Raw genomic sequence first — 20,805 nt, 5'->3', positions numbered from 1 at the left:
ATATTCTCAAATTTGATCTCAAATGATATTAGCATAACTCCGTATCAAATACAAAAATGTAGTAAAAAATGCACTTAAGTTAATTTTAATTCCTAAAAACACAACATAATACCCTTTTTTGCACAATTTTAAAGATGAGGTTATGATGAGTAAATAGATACTCAACATGCCTAGGTTACAAATTGCATGTGTCCGTGAAATGACAACAATATAAAAGGTACCCCAAATTGTCCATAGGCGACGCTTTGAAAGCCTCTACAGGTCATCAGTTTAGAGATATTCATGCATATTGGCCCTAGAATTATTGCTCTCACTCTGGCACACGCGGCAATACCTAACATGTGTAGCGGGATTGTTGTTTTCGTACGGAGGCACAACGTTTACATTTTTAAAATTTGTTTTAAACTTTTTTTTTTTTACTTTACTTATTTGCTATTACATAAAGCGGCTTAAATGTCACCTTTGTACTTCAAATAAGCTATTGGAGTGCAGATTGTGCTCCAATAGCTTATTGCCTGGCTTCTGGAGCTGAGCAATGACAGCTAAGGGACCAGAAGTGATGCAATCAGTGTCACTTCCGGTTCCTTCGAGCGGGGAGGAGATCGGTAATTGGATGTTCGTCTGTCTCCCACCGACTACCAACATGCTGGTCCGGGGCCCACAGTTGGGAGGGGGGACGGCACTTCACCGACCCTGGAAGGGATCTGGTGGCAGCTAAGCCACTAAAATCACTTCCACTGTAAAGCTGACAGAAGGCTTTACAAATGTAAAGAGAGTCTGAGTGGCTATAGCTGCTTGGAGTCTGTTTAAAGGGGCCTGCTGCCAAGGCTGTATGAGATATGTCCGTGGCAGCAAAAGGGTTAAGGTTCGTGAGCCACCACGTTTTATACTCAGTGTATAGGAAGTGAAGACACATAAAGTGAAGTGAAGGGACATATAATCGCTTCAGCGGAGAAGGGGGCAGGCTTAATGGACTGCTGTGACAGCCGGCCAGCTACTAAGATTGAGTAAATATAGCTTTGTTATTTTCCTTCCTAGATTAAAACGAGCACTTAACCCTTGCATTTCAGGGGTAGCCCTACTGTAAGGGTTAATAAAAAATGCTTTAAGAACAAGCAGGAGTCCCTCGATAGTGAACTTTTCTTTTTGTTTTCTTTTAGTTTGTTACCTGTTTGAAACTCACTTTGGGTATTACATTGTTTTATATCACATTTGCACTGTTATGGCTACCAGTTATATACGGTGCTGAAATAGGCAACAATCTGCAATCAAATACAGCTGCACATGCTGAATATACAACTTAGAGGTTTTAAGTTTCTGAGTTTTTATCGTCAAGTAGTTCTACCTTCTATGCATAACGCTTAATTAAACCTGTTGTTGAAGAGACAGCACATAGCTAAATGTAACTGACTGTTACAACTATATTGATTGCTCTTCTTTCCAGTGTATGTAAGATAGTAAGCAAATAATTTAATAGATAGGATCATGCTCTCTGTAATAAGAGCCATGACTAAGACCATTGGAAACACGGACATTGCTAGGATTGCATAAGACCATGGACACTGCTAAAGTTTAGAATTTAATAATAGGATTTCCCCCCACCCCCACATAAACTTTAATAGGATTGAATGCTACATTCAGGTCGCCATATTTTAAACAGGATTCAACAAACCCTTCGCAAATTAAACTTGGGCAGATTCACTCATACCTAATGGTGATATGTTGCATAGTTCTTCAAAACATATATGGCCCAGTTACCCACTATTTGAACAGAACCCATCCAATCAAAAGAAGGATAACTTTTTTATGTTCACTAAGGTTGATGTTTAGTTATCATAAGTTTAACACGTATGTATGGCAGAAGGAAGAAAGCATCACTTTGGGACACATGTCTTGCTTGTCTCCTTGTCTAGGAACACCCTTAGGTGATTTTTTCAGGTTATTCTATTATGTTGAACTCTTTGGTGCTCCACTCCTGAAAGAGCTCTTCAGAACTTTTCTTTACTTCACCTCAGAGATTAAGTAACTTCTCTCCATTAGGGCACAAATTCAGCCCTGGGATTTAACAGTCTCTTCAATTTCTGGAGTATTTGGTGGGTCTTACTAAGCCAGGCCCCCTGCAAATTTTTTATCTGATAAAAACTTGTTGCCGGGCTGTGCTCTGGAGGACTCTATTTCAGCAACAATGTGAAAGAGCAGGGTAAAAAGAGAGCCTCTGTGTATTGCTCTGGGTTAAGACAGATGATAAACAGTTTGATGAGGATGGGATCATGTGGTAAAAGCTTTAAATTATGAATGAAGTCAGGAAGATGAACAGTATGAAGAGTGAAAGAAAGAGTAAAATAAATCTGAGGGCATATAGTCAGGAGCACTACCCTTGTTATAATGATTTTTCTCAGTTTGTAAACTATGTGACCACATTCTAAATTCCTTTACTTAGATAACATGGTTTTGCTTTTTTAAAGTTAATCATTGACCATTTTTAACTTATAAACAGTAAATGGTCTAAGAGCAGATACCACTTTGTACTCTTCTGATTCTGGTTCTACCAAGGGTTGCACTACCTTCTTCTATTGCGAGGATGGCCTAAGAGCAGATACCACTTTGTAGTCTTCTGATGCTGGTTTTACTAAGGGCTCCCCTACCTTCTATTTTTAGGATCTTAGAGGCCAATAAGAGCACCTTCACTGGTTAGGCAGTAAAACCTACTGTCTTCCTTATATTGTAAAGTGCTGCGCAAACTGTTGGCGCTATATAAATCCTGTATTATAATAATGATAATAATAAAGTGAGGATTAGGTCCTCTCACTGGATGATTTTAAGTCAATGACTTTGTAACGACAAAGCATGCAACTTGTTTGTCTGCAATGCTTTTGTTTTTTTTCAAAATATAAAAATGGTTGGCTGGCTCACTTTTACTATCTCTGAGTGAAGACACAATTGAATAGTGTGCATTTTCCATTTTGATAATTTTTTACATTGGAATGCATGTTACATTATATGAGAAAAAGTAGGATGCTTATAAATAACAAAAGAATGGACAAAGCAATTTTGTGAAGTGTAGGGGGGGAGGGGGTTACAAATTCATATATAAAGTAATTTTTTCCTTTAGGATGCTCATAAATAACAAAAGAAAAAGAATGGACAAAGCAATTTTGTGAAGTGTAGGAAGCGGGGTTTTACAAATTCATATTTTAAGTAAATGTTTCCTTTAGGATGCTCATAAATAGCAAAAGAATGGACAAAGCAATTTTGTGAAGTGTACCAAGGGGGCTTTTACAAATTCCTATTTAAAGTCAATTTTTCCTTTAATATATTTGTTCTTGATCAGTTTAATATTGATATTTATATACAGGGTAGATTGCATTCTAAATAGGAGTAATAGAATAGCACACTTAAGGTTCACAGTGTTGAATAAAGCTGAGCAATGTTTTTATAACAGACAGGAATCCTGCAAAGCATGCTGATTAACAGCAGGAAAAACATTAAAGTATTTGCTGATTTTATACTAGTTAAATCCTCCATATATTCTATATCACTTTTTGTCACTATAAATCATGCATTTGTTTTCTTAAGGCAACAGCCATGCAGTAAGCTTCCTTCTATGGATTCTGCAGCCACCTGTCCATTACTAATCCTACCCATGAGGTTTACACATTCACAGCTAACTGTTGGAGAAAAACAATGTTTACTGCCTCCCGTATGCTGTGAAATGAAGGCAGTTTAAGACAAAACATTTATTTGAGCCTTTTAATTAGTCTTTCATTGCAAGGCTGCAATGGTACATGTAATTAATTGGACATGACATTGTGATTGCTATCAGAAGTTGCATGCCAGCTAAAAAAATATTCAAGGTGCTTGACATGATGTATGCTGCCAAATCACTTGAGGCATGAAACATATCATGCTATTTAAGCGCTGGGAAGATTGTGCCTAATCAACTGCTATATGAAATTACAAACACAAACACAAAAATGCATTAGTTAAACAGATGCTTCATGCTGTATTTGCAACAAAGTGCAATACCAACAGCAATTAACATAGGAGAGGGCATAGAAAAAAAAAAAAAAATTATATATAAAGGATGCACCAATACCATTATTTCAAGTACAAGTATAGATACTTGTTCAAGTACTCACAGATACAAGTACTGATACATTTTTGTTTATTGTCATATGACAGTATTTCTAAAACAATACAGACTAATGATTTTAGGACTGTAGTGAAACATCAGAGCTAAGTCCCAGTTGCAACCCATGTAGTTCAGTCCAGACAAATTCAAGCTGACATTCAGGCACAGGGTACAACTGTGTCAGCTCGCAATATATGACACCATCTGAATGAAAAGGGACTCGATGGTAGGAGATCCAGGAGGACCCCACTGCTGACACAGAAACATAAAAAAGCCAGATTGGAGTTTGACAAAACTTAACTGAGGAAGCCAAAATCCTTTTGGGAGAATGTGCTGTGGACAGAAGAAACAAAATAACAGCTTTTTGGTAAAGCCCATCATTCTACTGTTTTCAGAAAAAGAAATGAGGCCTTTAAAGAAAAAAATACAGTCCCTACAGTCAAACATGGTGGAGGTTCACTAATGTTTTGAGGATGCTTTGCTGCTTCAGACACTGCATGCATTGACAGAGTGCATGGCATTATGAAATCTGAAGACTACCAAAGAATTCTGGGGTGCAATGTAGGGCCCAGTGTCAGAAAGTTGGGGCTCCGTCAGAGGTCATGGGTCTTACAGCAGGACAATGATCCAAAGCACACTTCAAAAAGCACCCAGAAATGGTTTCAGACAAAGTGCTGGAGAGTACTGGAATGGCCAGCAATGAGTCCAGATCCGAATCCCATAGAGCACCTGTGCAGAGATCTCAAAACAGCAGTTGGGAAAAGCAACCCCTCTAATCTGAGAGACCTGGAGCAGTTAGTGAAAGAAGAGTGGTCCAAAAGTCCTGTAGAGAGGTGTAAGAAACTAATTGATGGTTACAGGAAGCGATTGATTTCAGGTATTTTTTCCAAGGAATATGCTACCAAATATTAATTGAGGGTGCCAATAATTTTGTCCAGTCCATTTTTGGAGTTTTGCGTGGAATGCGTCAGTATTGGCTTTTCTTTCTCAACTTTTTTTCTGTCATACCAACACAAACAAAAGAAATAAACATGAGATTGACGAAAACATCTGTAATTGAAAGAATTTTTCTGCGCGAAGTGCTAGTGCTGCATTATCTGACATTGGGCCACGAGATAATTCCACGAGATGACTTTGTTGGGCCGCCACGTGACTCCACGACATGTTGAAAGGTGATGCGAGGAATCTGACACTGCACTGTTGCTCTTCTGTTTTATTGTACCAGTCTTGTCACTCTCCGTTCTGCCCTAACATTGACTAGTCGCTGACGGCCACAATTTGCACGCTCAGACCCAGATTTTCAGCTGACAGTCCGGTCTTTAAACACTTTAACAACAGCTGCTCTTGAACATTTAACGAATTCTGCTGTTTTGCTGATACTCGCTCCATGGCTCCGAGCGCCAACAATCATCCCACGTTCAAAGGCTGTTAAATCGCGTTGTTTCCCCGTATCTTCAGAAAAAAATCATGTTTATTGTCGTGGTTAACAACCTGCTTCCCTATTTATAATGGTCTGGCCCTCTAGCAACTTCAGCGCGAAATTATAGCCAATTTGCCTACAAACGTCAGGTGGTCATAATAAACTGGCCACTCAGTGTATAATGTATATATCTTGTTAGAAGGACTCTCCACTGTAGACAGGAGGTGCAAGTAAAATGCAGTTTATTTAGGGCAAACACCAAATATCTAATTCCATCCACATGGTAGACCTCCCCTGTTGCACAAGACAGTTTCTAGCCGCAACATAAAGGACAGTCTTTTAGCTTCGCTCGGTAGCTTTCCACAGCTCCAAGACACTCACGCTGCTCACCCCTCGTGAGCCCTCAATCTGCTCTCTTAGCAGTGTGTACCACAGGTCCTTCCTGACCTCTCCGCTCTTGGGCACTCACTCTGCTCTCCATGCAGTGCGTCCAACAGGTCCCTTGGGTCACCGACCTTCCTACCCCTCCCAGCCACCCCTGGCTGTTCCTTGTGCGTCCAGCATGCACCTGAATTTGTCTGTGTCCGTGTGCTTCCTGCACACACACAATCCCAACACAACTCCAACACTCCCCTGAGGCTGGCTTCCTAATGAGGCTGCTCTCAGCCACCTGATCAGCCCAGGCTGATCATTGGCAACACCTGACCCCAGGACTGGAGATCTCATCCCACCCAGAGCTCCAGATGCCAGCTACTATTTGGAAAACCAGGACGAACCTGAAAAGCCAGGCTCTTCCTTATAACATGGTTCACATTCTGGACCCTCTAAGCCCCTTTGGCTGAGAGTCCTGGGTGCCAAAGCCGCCATGCTACACCGGGGCATTGCCATGCACTGCCACAATATATATATATATATACATACATATACACACAGCGCTAAATATACACTTTGTTTTGCACTCAACCAGCTGGGGATTCCCAAAGCCAACAGAACGCAGTGCACATTTGTAAAGCACACCACCGTGCCATATAAATATAGTGGGTCTTTTTTCTTTTTCTTTTTTTTTTTTCTTTTAAGCAGTGGTATGGCCGTGGTTGTGGTTTTTTTTTTGAATGGACACCTTAGTTCTCTAAACTTAGATTCTAAATACAAGCATACTCTTGCTGACACCATTTTGTTAAAAATGACAGCCAAAACTCCCTTTAAGATCTGTGTTGAACATCTCCAGACAGCAGCTTAGGGTGCTTCAAAAGTTTATCTTCTGTTTTTTAGCCTGCAGACATTTGTTCTGCAGTATCCTTACTCTCATATAGGTCAGTCTTTTAGTGCTTAAGGCAAGACCATGGGACCCAGCGCTTATGAATTAAGGGGAAAAAAACAGAGAACGCACCCGAACACAAGTCTCCTCTGCCTAAAATGATTTATACACTGCCACATTCAGAAAGGCCCTTCAGTAAAGACTGCTGTCATCCTTGACTCTTGAATCATATTGTATTTTGCTGTGATCATGAGTGTAGACGTGATGGCCCCATAGTAATATATTACCCACATAAGCCATTTCTTCATGACTAGTAAGAAACAAAAACCACACTTTAATCCAGTAAAAGCATATATAGATGAGTATTAAGTACCAATCCAAGTATACAGTAACAATAAGGATTAGAACCCATCTAGTTTATACTGCTATCTGGGTCTCTGTTAGAGAGATTTCGCCTCACTTCCTGTCTTGTGGACAACGGTTTTTCCAAACAGTAAGTAAGGGAAGAATCTGCAACAGGCACAGAGACAGAAATACAAATCTGGAAGTAGGACTTTGCTTTAATATTTTGAAGGACTATATGTTACTGAACTGTACATATCCCTACTGCTATTTGTACTGCCCTACTGAATAAGCTGATAGATGGCCAAACAAGGTAGTTAATACATCTAAAACTGGCATTTGTTACATATTTTTATTCCTAATATTGCTTGAAAACATTACACATGGTATGGCAAACAAATGACTGCCTCTTTTCATCAAGGTTCAGATAGAAATCAAACAGTTGAGATAATTCACTTCGGCTGTTTGTACACAGGAATCTATATGAGATAAAAGGGTATAGGCCTGTCAGCTGATATTAATAAACCAATAATGTTAGGGAAAGATAAAGAAAAAATGTACACTTTGTCTTTTACATGAACAAGGCTCATCATTCAAAATGTGTACAGTGAAATCAGAATTTCCTCACATTACTGTTACAATTCTTTATCTAAAGATCTACTTTAAAAGAATAGCTAGACAACAGGCGTTAAGGTCTGTCATATCTGAAAAATGTTTGCCTGCTCCCCAGATCCGAATGCTTCTATAGTCACTTTTGATTCATTGCAATATTGCAGTGATGTGATTAAAAGTGTTATTCCATATGTGAAAGACAACTGAAGCCCTGTCACAATGTGTTTCCAGTAGTTGAATCAGTCACATGCCTAGGATAAACCATACCCTTGTATAAGCTTTGGTGCTAGGACCTATGATCGTTCATAACTTGGATGACCTCTTCATCCCTTCACATGTACTTTCACTGTTTAGCCCTCATTCACACCTATACTTTAGGTGCGATTAGGGATTCCTGTGTCAGGAACTTGCAATTTCCTGCATTAGGAATCCCTAATTTGCCATTTTGCAGGATGAGTTCAAGACAAACAGTTTTCATGGTACATTTCAAGATGTACCTTATATCTTCACTTTTTGAGTTCAGGTCCACTTTAAAGCTGGATAAGAACTCCAGGATAAGCAAATATTGACTAAATTAAGAGGCATGTGTGTTCTTACTTGCTTTGTGAATTTCTTTCAGATCTGTGCAGTAATCCTGCAATAAAGACAAGTCACTGCTGCTCTCTCTCCTTCTGCAGGATGACTGGTCTTGTATCCACCTGTAGTTTTCTGCAGGCAGCCTGTAGTGGGTGGACCAGCTTGGCCTCTCCCAGAGCTATGTTCTCTGCACAACGTAATAACTGAGTTTGCAAAACATTACCGTATTTGCCGGCGTATAAGACGGCTGGGCGTATAAGACGACCCCCCACTTTTTGAGTAAAATATAGGTTTTGGGCTATACTCGTCGTATAAGACGAGTATAGCCCAAAACAATGTTTAAATGCACTTACTAACCTCCTTGGCGGTATTCCCGAGTGTGGCTCGGGGGTTAATTTTCAGTACCATAAGTGTTAACCCCGAGCCACACTCGGGATTACAGTCTCTTACCTTGTCCAGGATCCCAGCAGCGTCCTCCATCTTCCGTCCTTCAGCTACTACCGCGATGAGCCAATCACGGCAGGCTTTCTATTCTTTAATACAAAGCCTGTATTTACTGAATACAAAGCCTGCCGTGATTGGCTCAGCGCTGAGCTAATCACGGCAGGCTTTGTATTCAGTAAATACTGGCATTGTTTTAAAGAATAGAAAGCCTGCCGTGATTGGCTCAGCGTGGTATACTGTATGTAGCCGAAGCTACATACAGTATACCGAAGTATACCCGGCGTATAAGACGACCCCCGATTTTCGGGCGATTTTTTTGGGTCTCAAACCCCGTCTTATACGCCGGCAAATACGGTAATTTGGTGCACAATTATTATATCCTTTTCGGCTATTGGGGAATATCTTTGTTCTCAGAGTTCAGTTCTCAGTTTGTTCTCTTTGAGCTCTCACTTCTTCAACATGTGTTTATTTATAAATGTTATTGCTGTATCACCTTTTGGCTGTGACAGAGATGATTGAACAATTTGGGAACAGATGTAGTCTTAACACTTTTATCTCCATTCCACTATAAACGTACACATAACACAGTTAGTTTTATCCTCCATAAGTACCAATTGTACTATACCTGCTATGCTCTCGTCACCTGCATATTAAACTTAAAACGTGCATTTAAAAGGTAGAAAAGAAAAAAAGAAGAGCAAAAATACAGAGCCAAATATGGCAAATATTCTACATAACATCAACTGCTTCATATTACAACTTTTCATAAACAGATGGATGTGGTGCTGATTACCTGCTGAAAAAAATGTTAATAGTTATTCAACAGTGTAATTAAAAAGACAAATGTGTCATAGCAATATTTACATAGAGTATATTGTTACTTACAGTTGCATGTAGTTTTCCTTTTTTCGACATGGCTAGAAATGAGTTGCTGAAAACTCCTCTTATTCCAACAATCCCCTGAGACACGGCAAATATTTCCAAAATACCTGGAACGGCAGAAATCCCAAAATAAAGCAGTGCTCCCAGGCTTTGGGAAGACAGAACAAGAAAAGAATAACAGCTCTCATTTTCTAAAGTTGTGTGTATCTATCTTTCAAGAAGCCTGTGTAAATCCATCACTCTTTTTATTAGCATTCACTTGAAACTAAAGACTGCTCAGATGCCTGGGGATCTGGCTGAGAGTTTTCCCGGAGACATCATCAACTAGCTACTAAGTCGCCACCATTTGTTGGTATGACAAAAACAACCACTGTGTGGCAGATCTCCCAGAATTTAAATAATAAATAATTATTTCCCTTTAAAGCTAAACTACATGGGAGATCTTGCTTCTGAAAATTTCTGTAATTGATTGCAAACCTGTCTGTAGTACTATTATTATTATTATACAGGATTTATATAACGCCAACAGTTTGCATAGTGCTTTACAATATAAGGAAGACATTACAATCACACTACAATTCAAGACAAGATGGTAAGGCGGGCCCTCCCCATGAGGGCTTACAATCTAAAAAGGAGGGGCCAGTGATATATGAGGAGATAGCTGTGTGGGGATGAATTGTTTGAGAAAGTGATAGTTCAGCTGTTAGGTTGAGGTGGGATAGGCTTGTGTACACAAAACAATTGAATGTTATTGTCAATGCAACATGTTGGTAGGAAACAGACTAGTTGTTCATTGATTTATTATGGAACTGTATATTGATAGCCTATAATAATAAATGGTGTTAAATAAAGCAGATAATTCTGCAGCCAGTAACATGTGATGATTGGATGCATGAACAAGGAATAAATGTGCTAAAACAGTGATCTGTGTCAATTATTTCTGAGATTATTTCATATTTTTCAAGTCTTGTTTCCATGTGAAAACTGAAGCTACTTTATAAAAATGATGCGTCCCTATTCTTGCAGCATATAATCTTTACAGATCTGAATGCAGCAGTATTGTATATTTTGGGCCTGTGCACACAGCTGTGTTGTGCTCAGTAATCTTATGATGCATTCAGTTGCATAAATTAAAGTGGAAAGTTTTACACACGCACACAGTATTTCTGCTTAATTTGCGTGTATGCATGTGAACATGTACATACATACATGCAAAGCTAGGGAAAACTAAGAAAAACTAGAACAGGGATTTTGTGAATGTTAACTCTTTTTACAGATGTGTACATGTTTAAACGCATATAAACTGAACCACATTATGGGCCAGAAAATGGAATAGATCCCTCTGAAAACCAGAAAAGGCAAATAACATTATTGACACCTAAAACATTTATTGCTTTGAACAAAACATTTAAGAACCAGGAAATGCAGGGCGATGTAACTGCAGGGGAGGAAGAGGACAGTTGATTATTAACATGGTCCACGCTGAGGTTATTGGTCAAAAATAACAAGCCTCTGTTCCTCAGCTTTTCACAGTTCAATTGCGAGACAGGAGACAGGAGGAAAAAGCTCCAACAAGGTAAGGTTATGCAATAGATCAGTCTGAGCCCATGAGGCCGACCAAGCATCTTGGCACCGAAAAACTCCAGGATTTTTTTTATTAACCCTTGCAGTGGGGCTTGTTTGCTTTTGCCTGGGTGCTAAAATAACAAAATTATACTCATCTGAAGCTCCGAGCCGGCCAGCTATAACAGTACTTCTACCAGCCTGTCTCTTCCTCCCATTGGAATCTTCTTCAGGGTTCTCACGTATATACACTATGTATAGACGTTGATTTTAGACCGCTGCAAAGGGGGAGAGACATTGGAAGGACTGGTTTAAGAAGAAGCAAGCGCGGAGTATCAGGTGAGTCTAACTTTATTTGAACCTAGACACAAACACTTAACCTTTGCAGTGCAGGGGTAGCCCCACTGCAATAAAAACATTTCCTAGAGTTCTTCTTTAAAAAAAAGGAACCAAAACTGCAGCGTTCTGTGCCATTCATATAAAATTCATATAAAATTCCAAAGCAAAATTAGGCACTTGCTCCAATTGTCAGCAGGATGGCCATTATAATTGGCTAAAACAGATAGCAAAACTGCCATGTCAGCCTGCTTTGGTTTATTAACTCTTATGATTTTATTAAAAAAAGTCTGTTAGCTACTTTGGATAAGTTTTAATTTCTGTTTAAAAATAAGCATTCCGATTTGTCATGCAAGTGGAAATTCATTATCATATCGTTTATAGTGGCTATCACTATGTCCAAAAAGAACAAAACATGAGTAGGGCCCTTTGTTTTAGCAGCCAACACAAGGACTACAAATTCCATGCAAATATTCTAAACATTTTGTAGAAGGTACTGATAGAGTGCAATATCTAGAGGACCTATGAGAAGTATAATCCTGCTATCTACTGGACCATCCATTCAAGAAAACTACTAAACATCTTGAAGTAATACCAAGAGGTAGAACAAGCCATGGTGAGGCATACAATCATCATTAACACCTTCCCACCAGCCGTACACATATACTGCATGTGGCAGCACAGAGGCAGATATTATTGTGTGCTGCTACATATAGTTGTCGCCGATATGTTTTTGTGTTGGTAGCGTGTTTAATTGTGCACTGTACCCACTCCGTCCCCAATAGCACCTGGCAGACTTTGTCCTGAAAAAGATGGTATAACTTTGGTAGAACTGAATACTCATTTTTGAATACTCTAGGTAGCTGAAAAGATGTGCAGTTTTAGCAACACGTGCTCCAGCTGCTCTAACGAGGCCTTGTCAAAGGATGTGTATTGGACCTTCAATTTTTCTTTGGCTACACCATCATTAATGGACATTCTAATTGGATGGGGAAGGTTGTGTATTAAATGATATTTACCAGATTCTTTTTTGCAGACAATATCCAATGGGGATACCCTAACATTGTGATAGTGATGGTAGGAGTATAGGCTGGCCATGTGACCCAATTCAACTTCTTTGCAGATATTTTCGGCAACAATTGACTTAAAGTAGCAACAGATTTTAAGCTGTCTGACTCTTTAGCTTCATTAGACAGACTACAGGGGATCCAAAAACCAATGCCTCACCCTTCACAAAAGATGCTAACCTCTGTGTTATGCAGCAGATATCTGTCTAACCCTGAAGACACCCTTGCTACTCTCACTGATGTCCTCTGATTTGGGAAGCCCTGGCGTTGTGCCTGCCTTGCTGCTAGGCTGTCTTGCCTTTTGCAAAGCAGTGGACAGCTGGATTGGCACCTCCACAGATGGAACACCGGTACTTTATTCTGCAAGCAGTATACCATCTGCAGCGGCTTTCATTGAAAAGACAACACACTACTTTTTTGGGTACTGTCAATTCTCCTGCAGAAGTGCCGGCAGCAAATTGAAAGGGAAAGAGTCAGTGTGGGCACACCAATAAAAGTCATAGGCTCCCATTTTGCCAATCAAAATGAAGATCTTTCCTTGCAGACATTTTTTCCTGAACTGTGTGTCATAGTTAAACAGCCAGTTACCAAATGTTGTCAGAAGCTGTTTAGGTTTGTGAATACACCTGGATTTGTGAACTTACTTATCTAGATGGACAAGGGATAGAAGATCATCACATTTGCACTTCCATATTTTTTCTTTTATTAGATCAGATGAAGTCCTGGAAATGCTATTATTTCTTATTGTTGTATTTAGAAGTGGTAGCTGAAAGATGTGGTGGACGTTGGGTGTCATGGGACCACCTAGCAGGTAGAGTAGGCACATTTGGGTCAATGTATGATCTCTGTGTTGAGGTAGGGGTGCAAAGGAAAGGATTAAAGATGTAGGCATTCATGCCGAGGTACATACAAGTAATATATCCCGCTGAATTAGAGTGACCTGAGAAGGAGGAGAAGAGCTGAGGGTTAATTGTGTGGGTGCTGCAGGAGGTGAACCCCCTCGAACCTCCCCCCCCCCCTCTCATTGTGTGTTGTGCAGGGAAATCAAGAGGCTTCCCAGGAGCCACCCTGCTGCTTTGCAAAGGAATAAGAGTAAGCTTCGGTGGCAGGACCAGCACACCCAGTTCCAGTAGTCCCTCAGCCATCTGGCCTTATACCACTGCTTCCTGGAGCAAAGTTTAGGCTGGGGCTGAGGCAAGAGGCAGGTCTGGACCTGCAAGAAAGTCTCACAGGCCTAGGAGTCGCAGGCAACAGAACGCTTACATGAAGAGCAGTATTAGTGGATGTATTAGGAGGGGAAGAAGACATGAGGCCTGTCCCCTTTCTTGAATCTTTTTGATGTGTTGAATCAAGCTCAAGGTGTCCAAAGGAACACTGGAAGGCAGTGTGCAAAGCGAAAGGGGGAAAAAGTGGTAAAAAGGAAAAGAGAGACAAAAAAAGAGATAGCAGGAAGACAGCTGGTTAAGCAGGTGTTGGAAACTTTTCCTTTTGGAAGCTGGAAGCTTTTCCTGCGGGTGCCGGAGCCTCAAAAAGAAGCATCTGCCCAAGGCATGTGTATATAAATGATAATGTCTGACCCCACCCAATATTTTGAATACCAATGAGGTAAGGATTAACAATTGGATGCAAAACAGCTCAGAAAGTCTGCCAAGCTTCCAACAGTCAAGAGCCCCTTCCCACTATGGCTCAAGCGACATTACACGCTTCTTGCATAGCTTACGCCATAAAGAACCATTTGTTCCATCTAATCAGTGATCCTCCTAGCAAAGAATAGCTAACAATTTAAGTAGCATTATTGATCTACTAAAAATGCCCTGTTTAGCTGTAGCCTATTGAGCTGACATGTATAGCAGGATGAAAGTCTAAGATAAGTAACATTTTTATACCACTTTAAGCATCGCACAGACAAAAGCATAAATTCTTAAAAACACAATACAAGTTGTGATTCCATTACCATGCATCATTTGATAACTGTAACAATTGTTTTTCAATTCACTTAAGGGTTTATTGCATAGTGCTGAATTTACCACATGCAGAGTATCGATTTTGCAGTATTCTATACATAAAAGTCATTTTAGAAAATATTACTGAAAAGGTTTTTCTAAAAATAGAATTATCTTCTGCCTGATGTTCACAATAAAACTTTGTATTAACGTCTTTGACATCATTTTGAATATTTGCCTTGTGCTAGTTGTATGCATCTGTCACAAAACCTAAAGATCTACCTGCCATGTTTTAACAGACCTCTCTTGAAATAATGTTGCATTGGCATCACTGTTCAGTTCTCATAAATTTGGAGTTCTTTTGGAATACTATACAGAATTCTTTGGCTAGATATTTGTATCTGCACGATATTCTAATTATTCGAGTTTCACCTGTAAAGTTCATTTATTTCACTAATGCAACTTAAAAGGTGAAACTAATATATGAGATAGACTCATTACATGCAAAGCAAGATAATTCAAGCCGTGATTTGTCATAATTGTGATGATTATGGCTTACAGCTCATGAAAACCCCAAGAACCCCAAATCCACAACCTCAAAAAAGTAGATTATTACATGCAATCAATAAAACAAGGATTGTACATAGAACAATATCGGACCTCTGAAAAGTACAAGCATGCATATGTACTCAGTACTTGGTTTGGGCCCCTTTTGCAGAACTTACTGCAATCACTTTTGCACGATATTCTAATTATTCGAGTTTCACCTGTATACTATTTTAAAATGATGCTTTTTTTATTTCTCCTGGTGTAGCATATCACACTGTACAGATACAAAACATGTATTTATAAAAAATGCATTATTCATAAATATTCCTTATTTGCTTGGGATTTCCTCAAGAATAAATGGTTTCATGAAGGCTGAGATATGAAAATACACTGAGTGGCCAGATTATTATGACCACCCCATCAATACTTCGTTAGGGTTCCACGAGATGGCTTCGTTGGGCCGCCTCGTGACTCCACGAGATGTTGAAAAGTGATGCGAGTAATCTGACACTGCACTGTTGCCCTTCTGTTGTCTAGTACCAGTCTTGCCACTCTCCGTTCTGCCCTAACATTGACCAGTCACTGACGGCCACAATTCGCACGTTCAGACACAGATTTTTGGCTGACAGTCCAGTTTTTAAACACTTTAACAATGAGCCCCTCTTGAACATTTAAACACATTTTTTACCCTTACATGCTATCTGCATTTTCTGCATGTAGAGAGAAATACCTGTTGATCCTGCTACAATCCCAGTTTCCTCGTATGTTCCTGAACACTGAATTTATATCAAAACATTATCATCCTTCTGGAGATCAGGGGGCGTGTTCTGTAGTCCAAATGAGGAGAGCAGCTTATAGTATAGTACAGTGAGCGATCAATTTCACCCTAGGAAAGGAAGTACATGGCTGGATCACCAGGTGAAAATAAAGTTTAAAAAAAAGCCTGGTTAAAAAAAACCTAATGCAGCCACCACAACTAAGCATTGCTAAGATGCAAAATACTACCTTTTTATTCTTTTTTGATGTGCTTTAAGTGTTACTTTTTAGGTCTTTTTAGTGGGCTGAATTTAGCTAACATCCAGAGGCAATTAGGTGATATTTTTTTATAAAACAGTACTCAGTTTTTCAATGTACACTTATGATACTTAAATGCTACTGTTTATTGAAATAGTATGTGAATTGTGAATTGATCTTATATTCCTCTTTTCTAGAGCACAATGATAGTAAGCTGAAATTAAAAGATATACAAACCCAAGAACAAAAATGTAATATATTGCAGCTAACCAGTCTTTTAACGCGGTGACTGCATTTGTTTTTAGGCTAAAATCATTTTCAGAAAGTACAGAAAATACCTGTTGATGTTGCCAGAAATTAAGGGGTCTATTCATGAAGCAGCCGAAGCATCTAGCCGTAGCTTCGGCCGATCCTTCGGCTAGCTTCGGCCCCAGGACCCCTTCGGTTCAGTAGAACCAAAGGGCTGCTGTACGGGCTATTCACTATAGCCTGTACAGCTCCCGAAGTTGGCCAGGGGGCTCAGTCGAGCATATGCTTCGGCTCGACTGAGCCGAGGTGAAAGCCGAACCTGGCCGAGTGGCCGACAGCCTGCTTCTGACAGCTGGCCGTGATGTTACGGCTGGCTCCAGCCACTTGCAGAGAGATCAGCGTCCCTGGTTACCAGCTAACCAAGGACACTGATCTCCAGACAGCCTAACTCTCCCGGGCGCTCCGGGAGTCTCCCGCTCCCGGCTGCCCAGGAGAGAAACACTGCTTTTGCTTTTTTTTTTTTATTCTGACACGGAGTCGTGTCAGAAGAAAAAAAAATAAATAAATTTGGCCCTTTGGAATGCATTGCTAGATTTCTATTGGCTATTTCAATTTGCAATAGCCAATTGCAAACTAGCATTGCACCCGCCCTCTGCTGCAGTTCTCAGTGGCATTCGGCTATTCACTCACTGCTGTTCGGCATCTATAAGGATAGCCTGTTGGAGGTTCGGCTTAGCCGATCCAGATGTTGGATCGGCTGAGTCGAACTCCTTCTGCACTTCGGGTCGGTCGAACATGCTGAGCAAGTTCGGCCGACCCGAAGCCACGCGAAGCCACCCGATGTACGGCTGATTTCAGCCGATATACGACTGAAAACAGCGTTCGGCTCACTTCGCTTTTGGTCGGTCATTCACTCGGCTGCCTACGGTAGCTTAGTGAATAGACCCCTAAGTGTTCTTCCAGAGATGAATTGAAAGTACAATGTTAACTTCCTTGTGTAAACTGTTAATAGCCTCTCCTTCCTATGTAATGTCGATGAAGAGAGGAAGACATGCTTAATATCCATCCGGGGTTAAAACCTCGATAAATATGTAGGGTAGTGGGCAGGATTGACAGAGTGCTGTTCTGCTATCTGCCCAACAGACAGTGCTAGAGAGCACAGCTAAGTGTTTGCGACTATGGGAGTCACTATGGAATTAAATATCCCTGTCCTCTAGGAGCTCTATGGTAAGGGAGGAGTCATAGATATAGTTTTGGGCAGGGGAAATTCGGGACCAGGAGACAGAGAGGCAGATCAGCAGAGTGATTAATAGGAAGCAGCGGGCTGGTCCATGGGAAGGCACAGGACCAGGCCTACCAGGATGTTTTCACTGTTGGGGGGAGTACAGGAGCATCACTAATCTAAAGGGACTACTCGCATGCCTATGAAAGGATGCCGGACTCTGGGCAATAACCTCTTAATGGCTCTGGGCTACACCTCGATGATCCTCATCTCTTACCTATCCTTGGTAACTATTAAGTGTTTAAAGGAGAACTATGGGATGAGTGAAATACATTCATACACATAGTTGGAGTCGATGTGTGACACTGAAGCTGTCACATGTCGACTCTATTGATTAAGAACTGAACGATCACATACCGCTGATTGCTCAGTTCACTATCTTCTCCCTGCAGAGAGCAGTGATTGTCAGTCAGTGCTCCCCGCAGAGATTCCCCCCTCCCCTCTCCATTCCTTCAGCGTTGACTGGAGGGACAGACAGGGGAGGGAGTGGGCACAGCCAGCTGTCAATCAGGCAGCGGGGTGGATACTGACAATATTGTCACGATCTTTCCCGGCTGCAGTGCGGCTCTGTGCTGTCAGCATTTAGTGGGCAATAGCCCACTATGTGCTGAGTTTTGGGTCACAGGAGGACATCATCATCATAAATGTCCTCCTGTGACCCTGAAGAAAACTATGACCAAAAAAGGTTGGACCGCACAGGCAATGCATGCAGTCCAGCACATGCTCACCTCTCGACACAATAGATACAGTTTACTGAGTGAGCGTAGCAACTCTCGGACAGGAAGTCTGCTATTGACAGGTTTATTAGGGGAAAATAAAGGAAAAATAATCCCAAGGGCACTGAGGACAGGGCAGCGATAGGCTGCTGCAGCTGCCTGTCAAATTGCTGTGAGGAGAGAGGAGGCAGGAGAAGGGCTGTAGCTTTAAGAGCACTGTGGGGTCTATTCACTAAGCTGCCGAGGGTAGCCGAGTGAATGACCGATCTGAAGTGAAGTGAGCCGAACACTGTTCAGCTATTCACTTCAGGCTGGTACGACTGATTTCAGCCGTACATCGGCTGGTTAGCAGGTAACCAGGGACGCTGATCTCTCTGAAAGTGGCCGGAGCCAGCCGTAAGATCATGGCTGGCTCCGCCCAGCGGTCAGAAGCAGGCTGTCGGCCGGCTTCTGCAGTAATCCCTTCTCCTTGACTGTATCCTTTGTATCAGAATGCAGGACAGACAGAACATGTGACCTGATTTTAGAAGGTGATTTTTTGGTGCTTACAAAAAATATCTGTATTAGTGAAGATTTTGAATGCATGTACTAAGGGCATTTGTACTGAGCTACGTCTTTATTTGGGTGCCTTGCCTTCAACTTAAAGCAAAATCTTCAATCGCTCTGAATGGAATGGCAGTGAGAAAAATAATTGCAACATCAAAGGATATAAGCTCACTCTTTGGTCTACAGAGGTTCTGTAGAAAAAGGACACTGATAGAATCAGACTGGCTGCACAGAACAAGAAAGTATTTTATAGCTACTACCATGTATATTGGGTTAATCTTTCAACATAAATCTCATCTGCCCTGCAACGATTTACTCACTTTCTGTTACCTTCTTCGAGTGTATTAAATATATGAACAATATGCTAGTTATGAAAGATGCTGCTGTTTGCAAAGATTACTGTTATAAATCTGTCAAAGAAAGAACAGGTTGGGAATAGTGATTGCTAGAGACAGGTGAATGTGGAACTTCGCTAGGTGTGGAAAATGGGCACATAATGATCTTTCACCAAATGCAATAAAAGATGTTTGATCTTTCTCCAAATGATTATCTCCAAATAGAAGAACCATATTAATGCAATGGGTTTCTCCTCTGAACTACTTACAAATTACCTTCAATACTTCAATGGTCTGAGTACAGTATGTTGAAGATGTTGGAAAATGTTTTGTCCTTCAGAATTTGTATTTGTTTATTATTCTTACTCAAGCTTGAAACTTACTATATAGAAGTGGATAGAGAAAAAAATGACTTTTTAGGTACCCATACAAGATATTTTTATAGTTTATAAAATAATTATTTTTATTAGCTCATCAAACATACAAAAAAAAATCTCCAGCTCATCACCTCTTCAGCAAATATACAATGTTCTGACACATAATGTAATCTGATGTATATGGATGAACATCGTTTATAGCGAATAGGTGATAGATAGGGATCAAAATCATTTGAGGCAGTGTATTACTATATATGTTATAGGGCTGTTTTAATATGTTTTATTGTGCTATTAATAAAGTTAAATATTGTTTTAAGCTAAAACAATTCGTGTTTGGGTACCTATAAAGTCACTTTTCTCTATCTACTTCAGTATAGATGAGTCATATATAGATTTGGTACCCCATATATCAAACCAATCTTCTTTCCTATATTTATTTATGCTTGAATCTTCTTTTACAGTGCTAGAGCACTACCGGTCCACACTATCAGAGGACAGATGGATATCTGTCTCAGACGGCACACTGACTAAAGGGCAAGCCATGAGCTCTAGCGACTACTGTGCAAGTTCTGGCCAATAGTCCATGTGGTCCTCACTTCTAAGAATGTCCACATGATCACTGGATCCAATGCAGTTGGCAATCAGGTGCTTGAGGGGCTGCCTATTAGTGCTGTCTGCAGATGGGCCTGTCCGCTGTGGTTTAAAATAAAGCACTGATAAAGCAGCAGCCACCACCGCTGCTCCTCCTTTCAGGGATCAGAGGCATGTTGGCCATAAGGGGGAATCCTGCCACATGTATAAAAATCTGCCCATGAGGTTCTTACACTGCAACCTCATCAAGTGCTTAATTTTTCTAGGATTTGTCTGGGATGGTGGCAGTGGATTGTCCATTCCCATTTGTATCAAGGATGCAGTAAAGTGGCCACCCAATAGTGGTCCATCTCTTTCATAGCCCAAATTCTGGGGTTCTGTAAAGGCATCTGAGCATAGATTAGCCCATTCACCACATATTTTCTGCAGCAGAATACACCAAGTCCTTAGTGTTGCTGAAGACAACATTGTCCTCTACAATCTCACCCAACCCATATACAACTCCCAGGATTGGGGGGGGGGGGGGGGAAATGCCCCCCTTGCGATTCTGCTTCCTTTCCTCTTACCTCCC

The 20,805-nt window shown here is 40.7% G+C and overlaps 1 protein-coding gene across 1 annotated transcript in view; it reads right to left on the bottom strand.

The window, feature by feature from the left end:
* Positions 1-20,805, bottom strand: part of FGF5 (fibroblast growth factor 5) — a 42,068-nt gene that overhangs the window by 17,538 nt on the left and 3,725 nt on the right. The window contains exon 3 of the mRNA XM_018558999.1: positions 9,670-9,773. Coding sequence (XP_018414501.1) covers positions 9,670-9,773 — 104 coding nt within the window. The remainder of the gene's footprint in view (positions 1-9,669; positions 9,774-20,805) is intronic.

The sequence above is a fragment of the Nanorana parkeri genome, unplaced genomic scaffold (genome assembly GCF_000935625.1).
Source record: "Nanorana parkeri isolate BGI_ZX_2015 unplaced genomic scaffold, ASM93562v1 scaffold374, whole genome shotgun sequence".
Taxonomy (NCBI): Eukaryota; Metazoa; Chordata; class Amphibia; order Anura; family Dicroglossidae; genus Nanorana; species Nanorana parkeri.
Note: the sequence above shows the minus strand (reverse complement) of the source record. Positions and strands in the feature narration are given on the sequence as shown.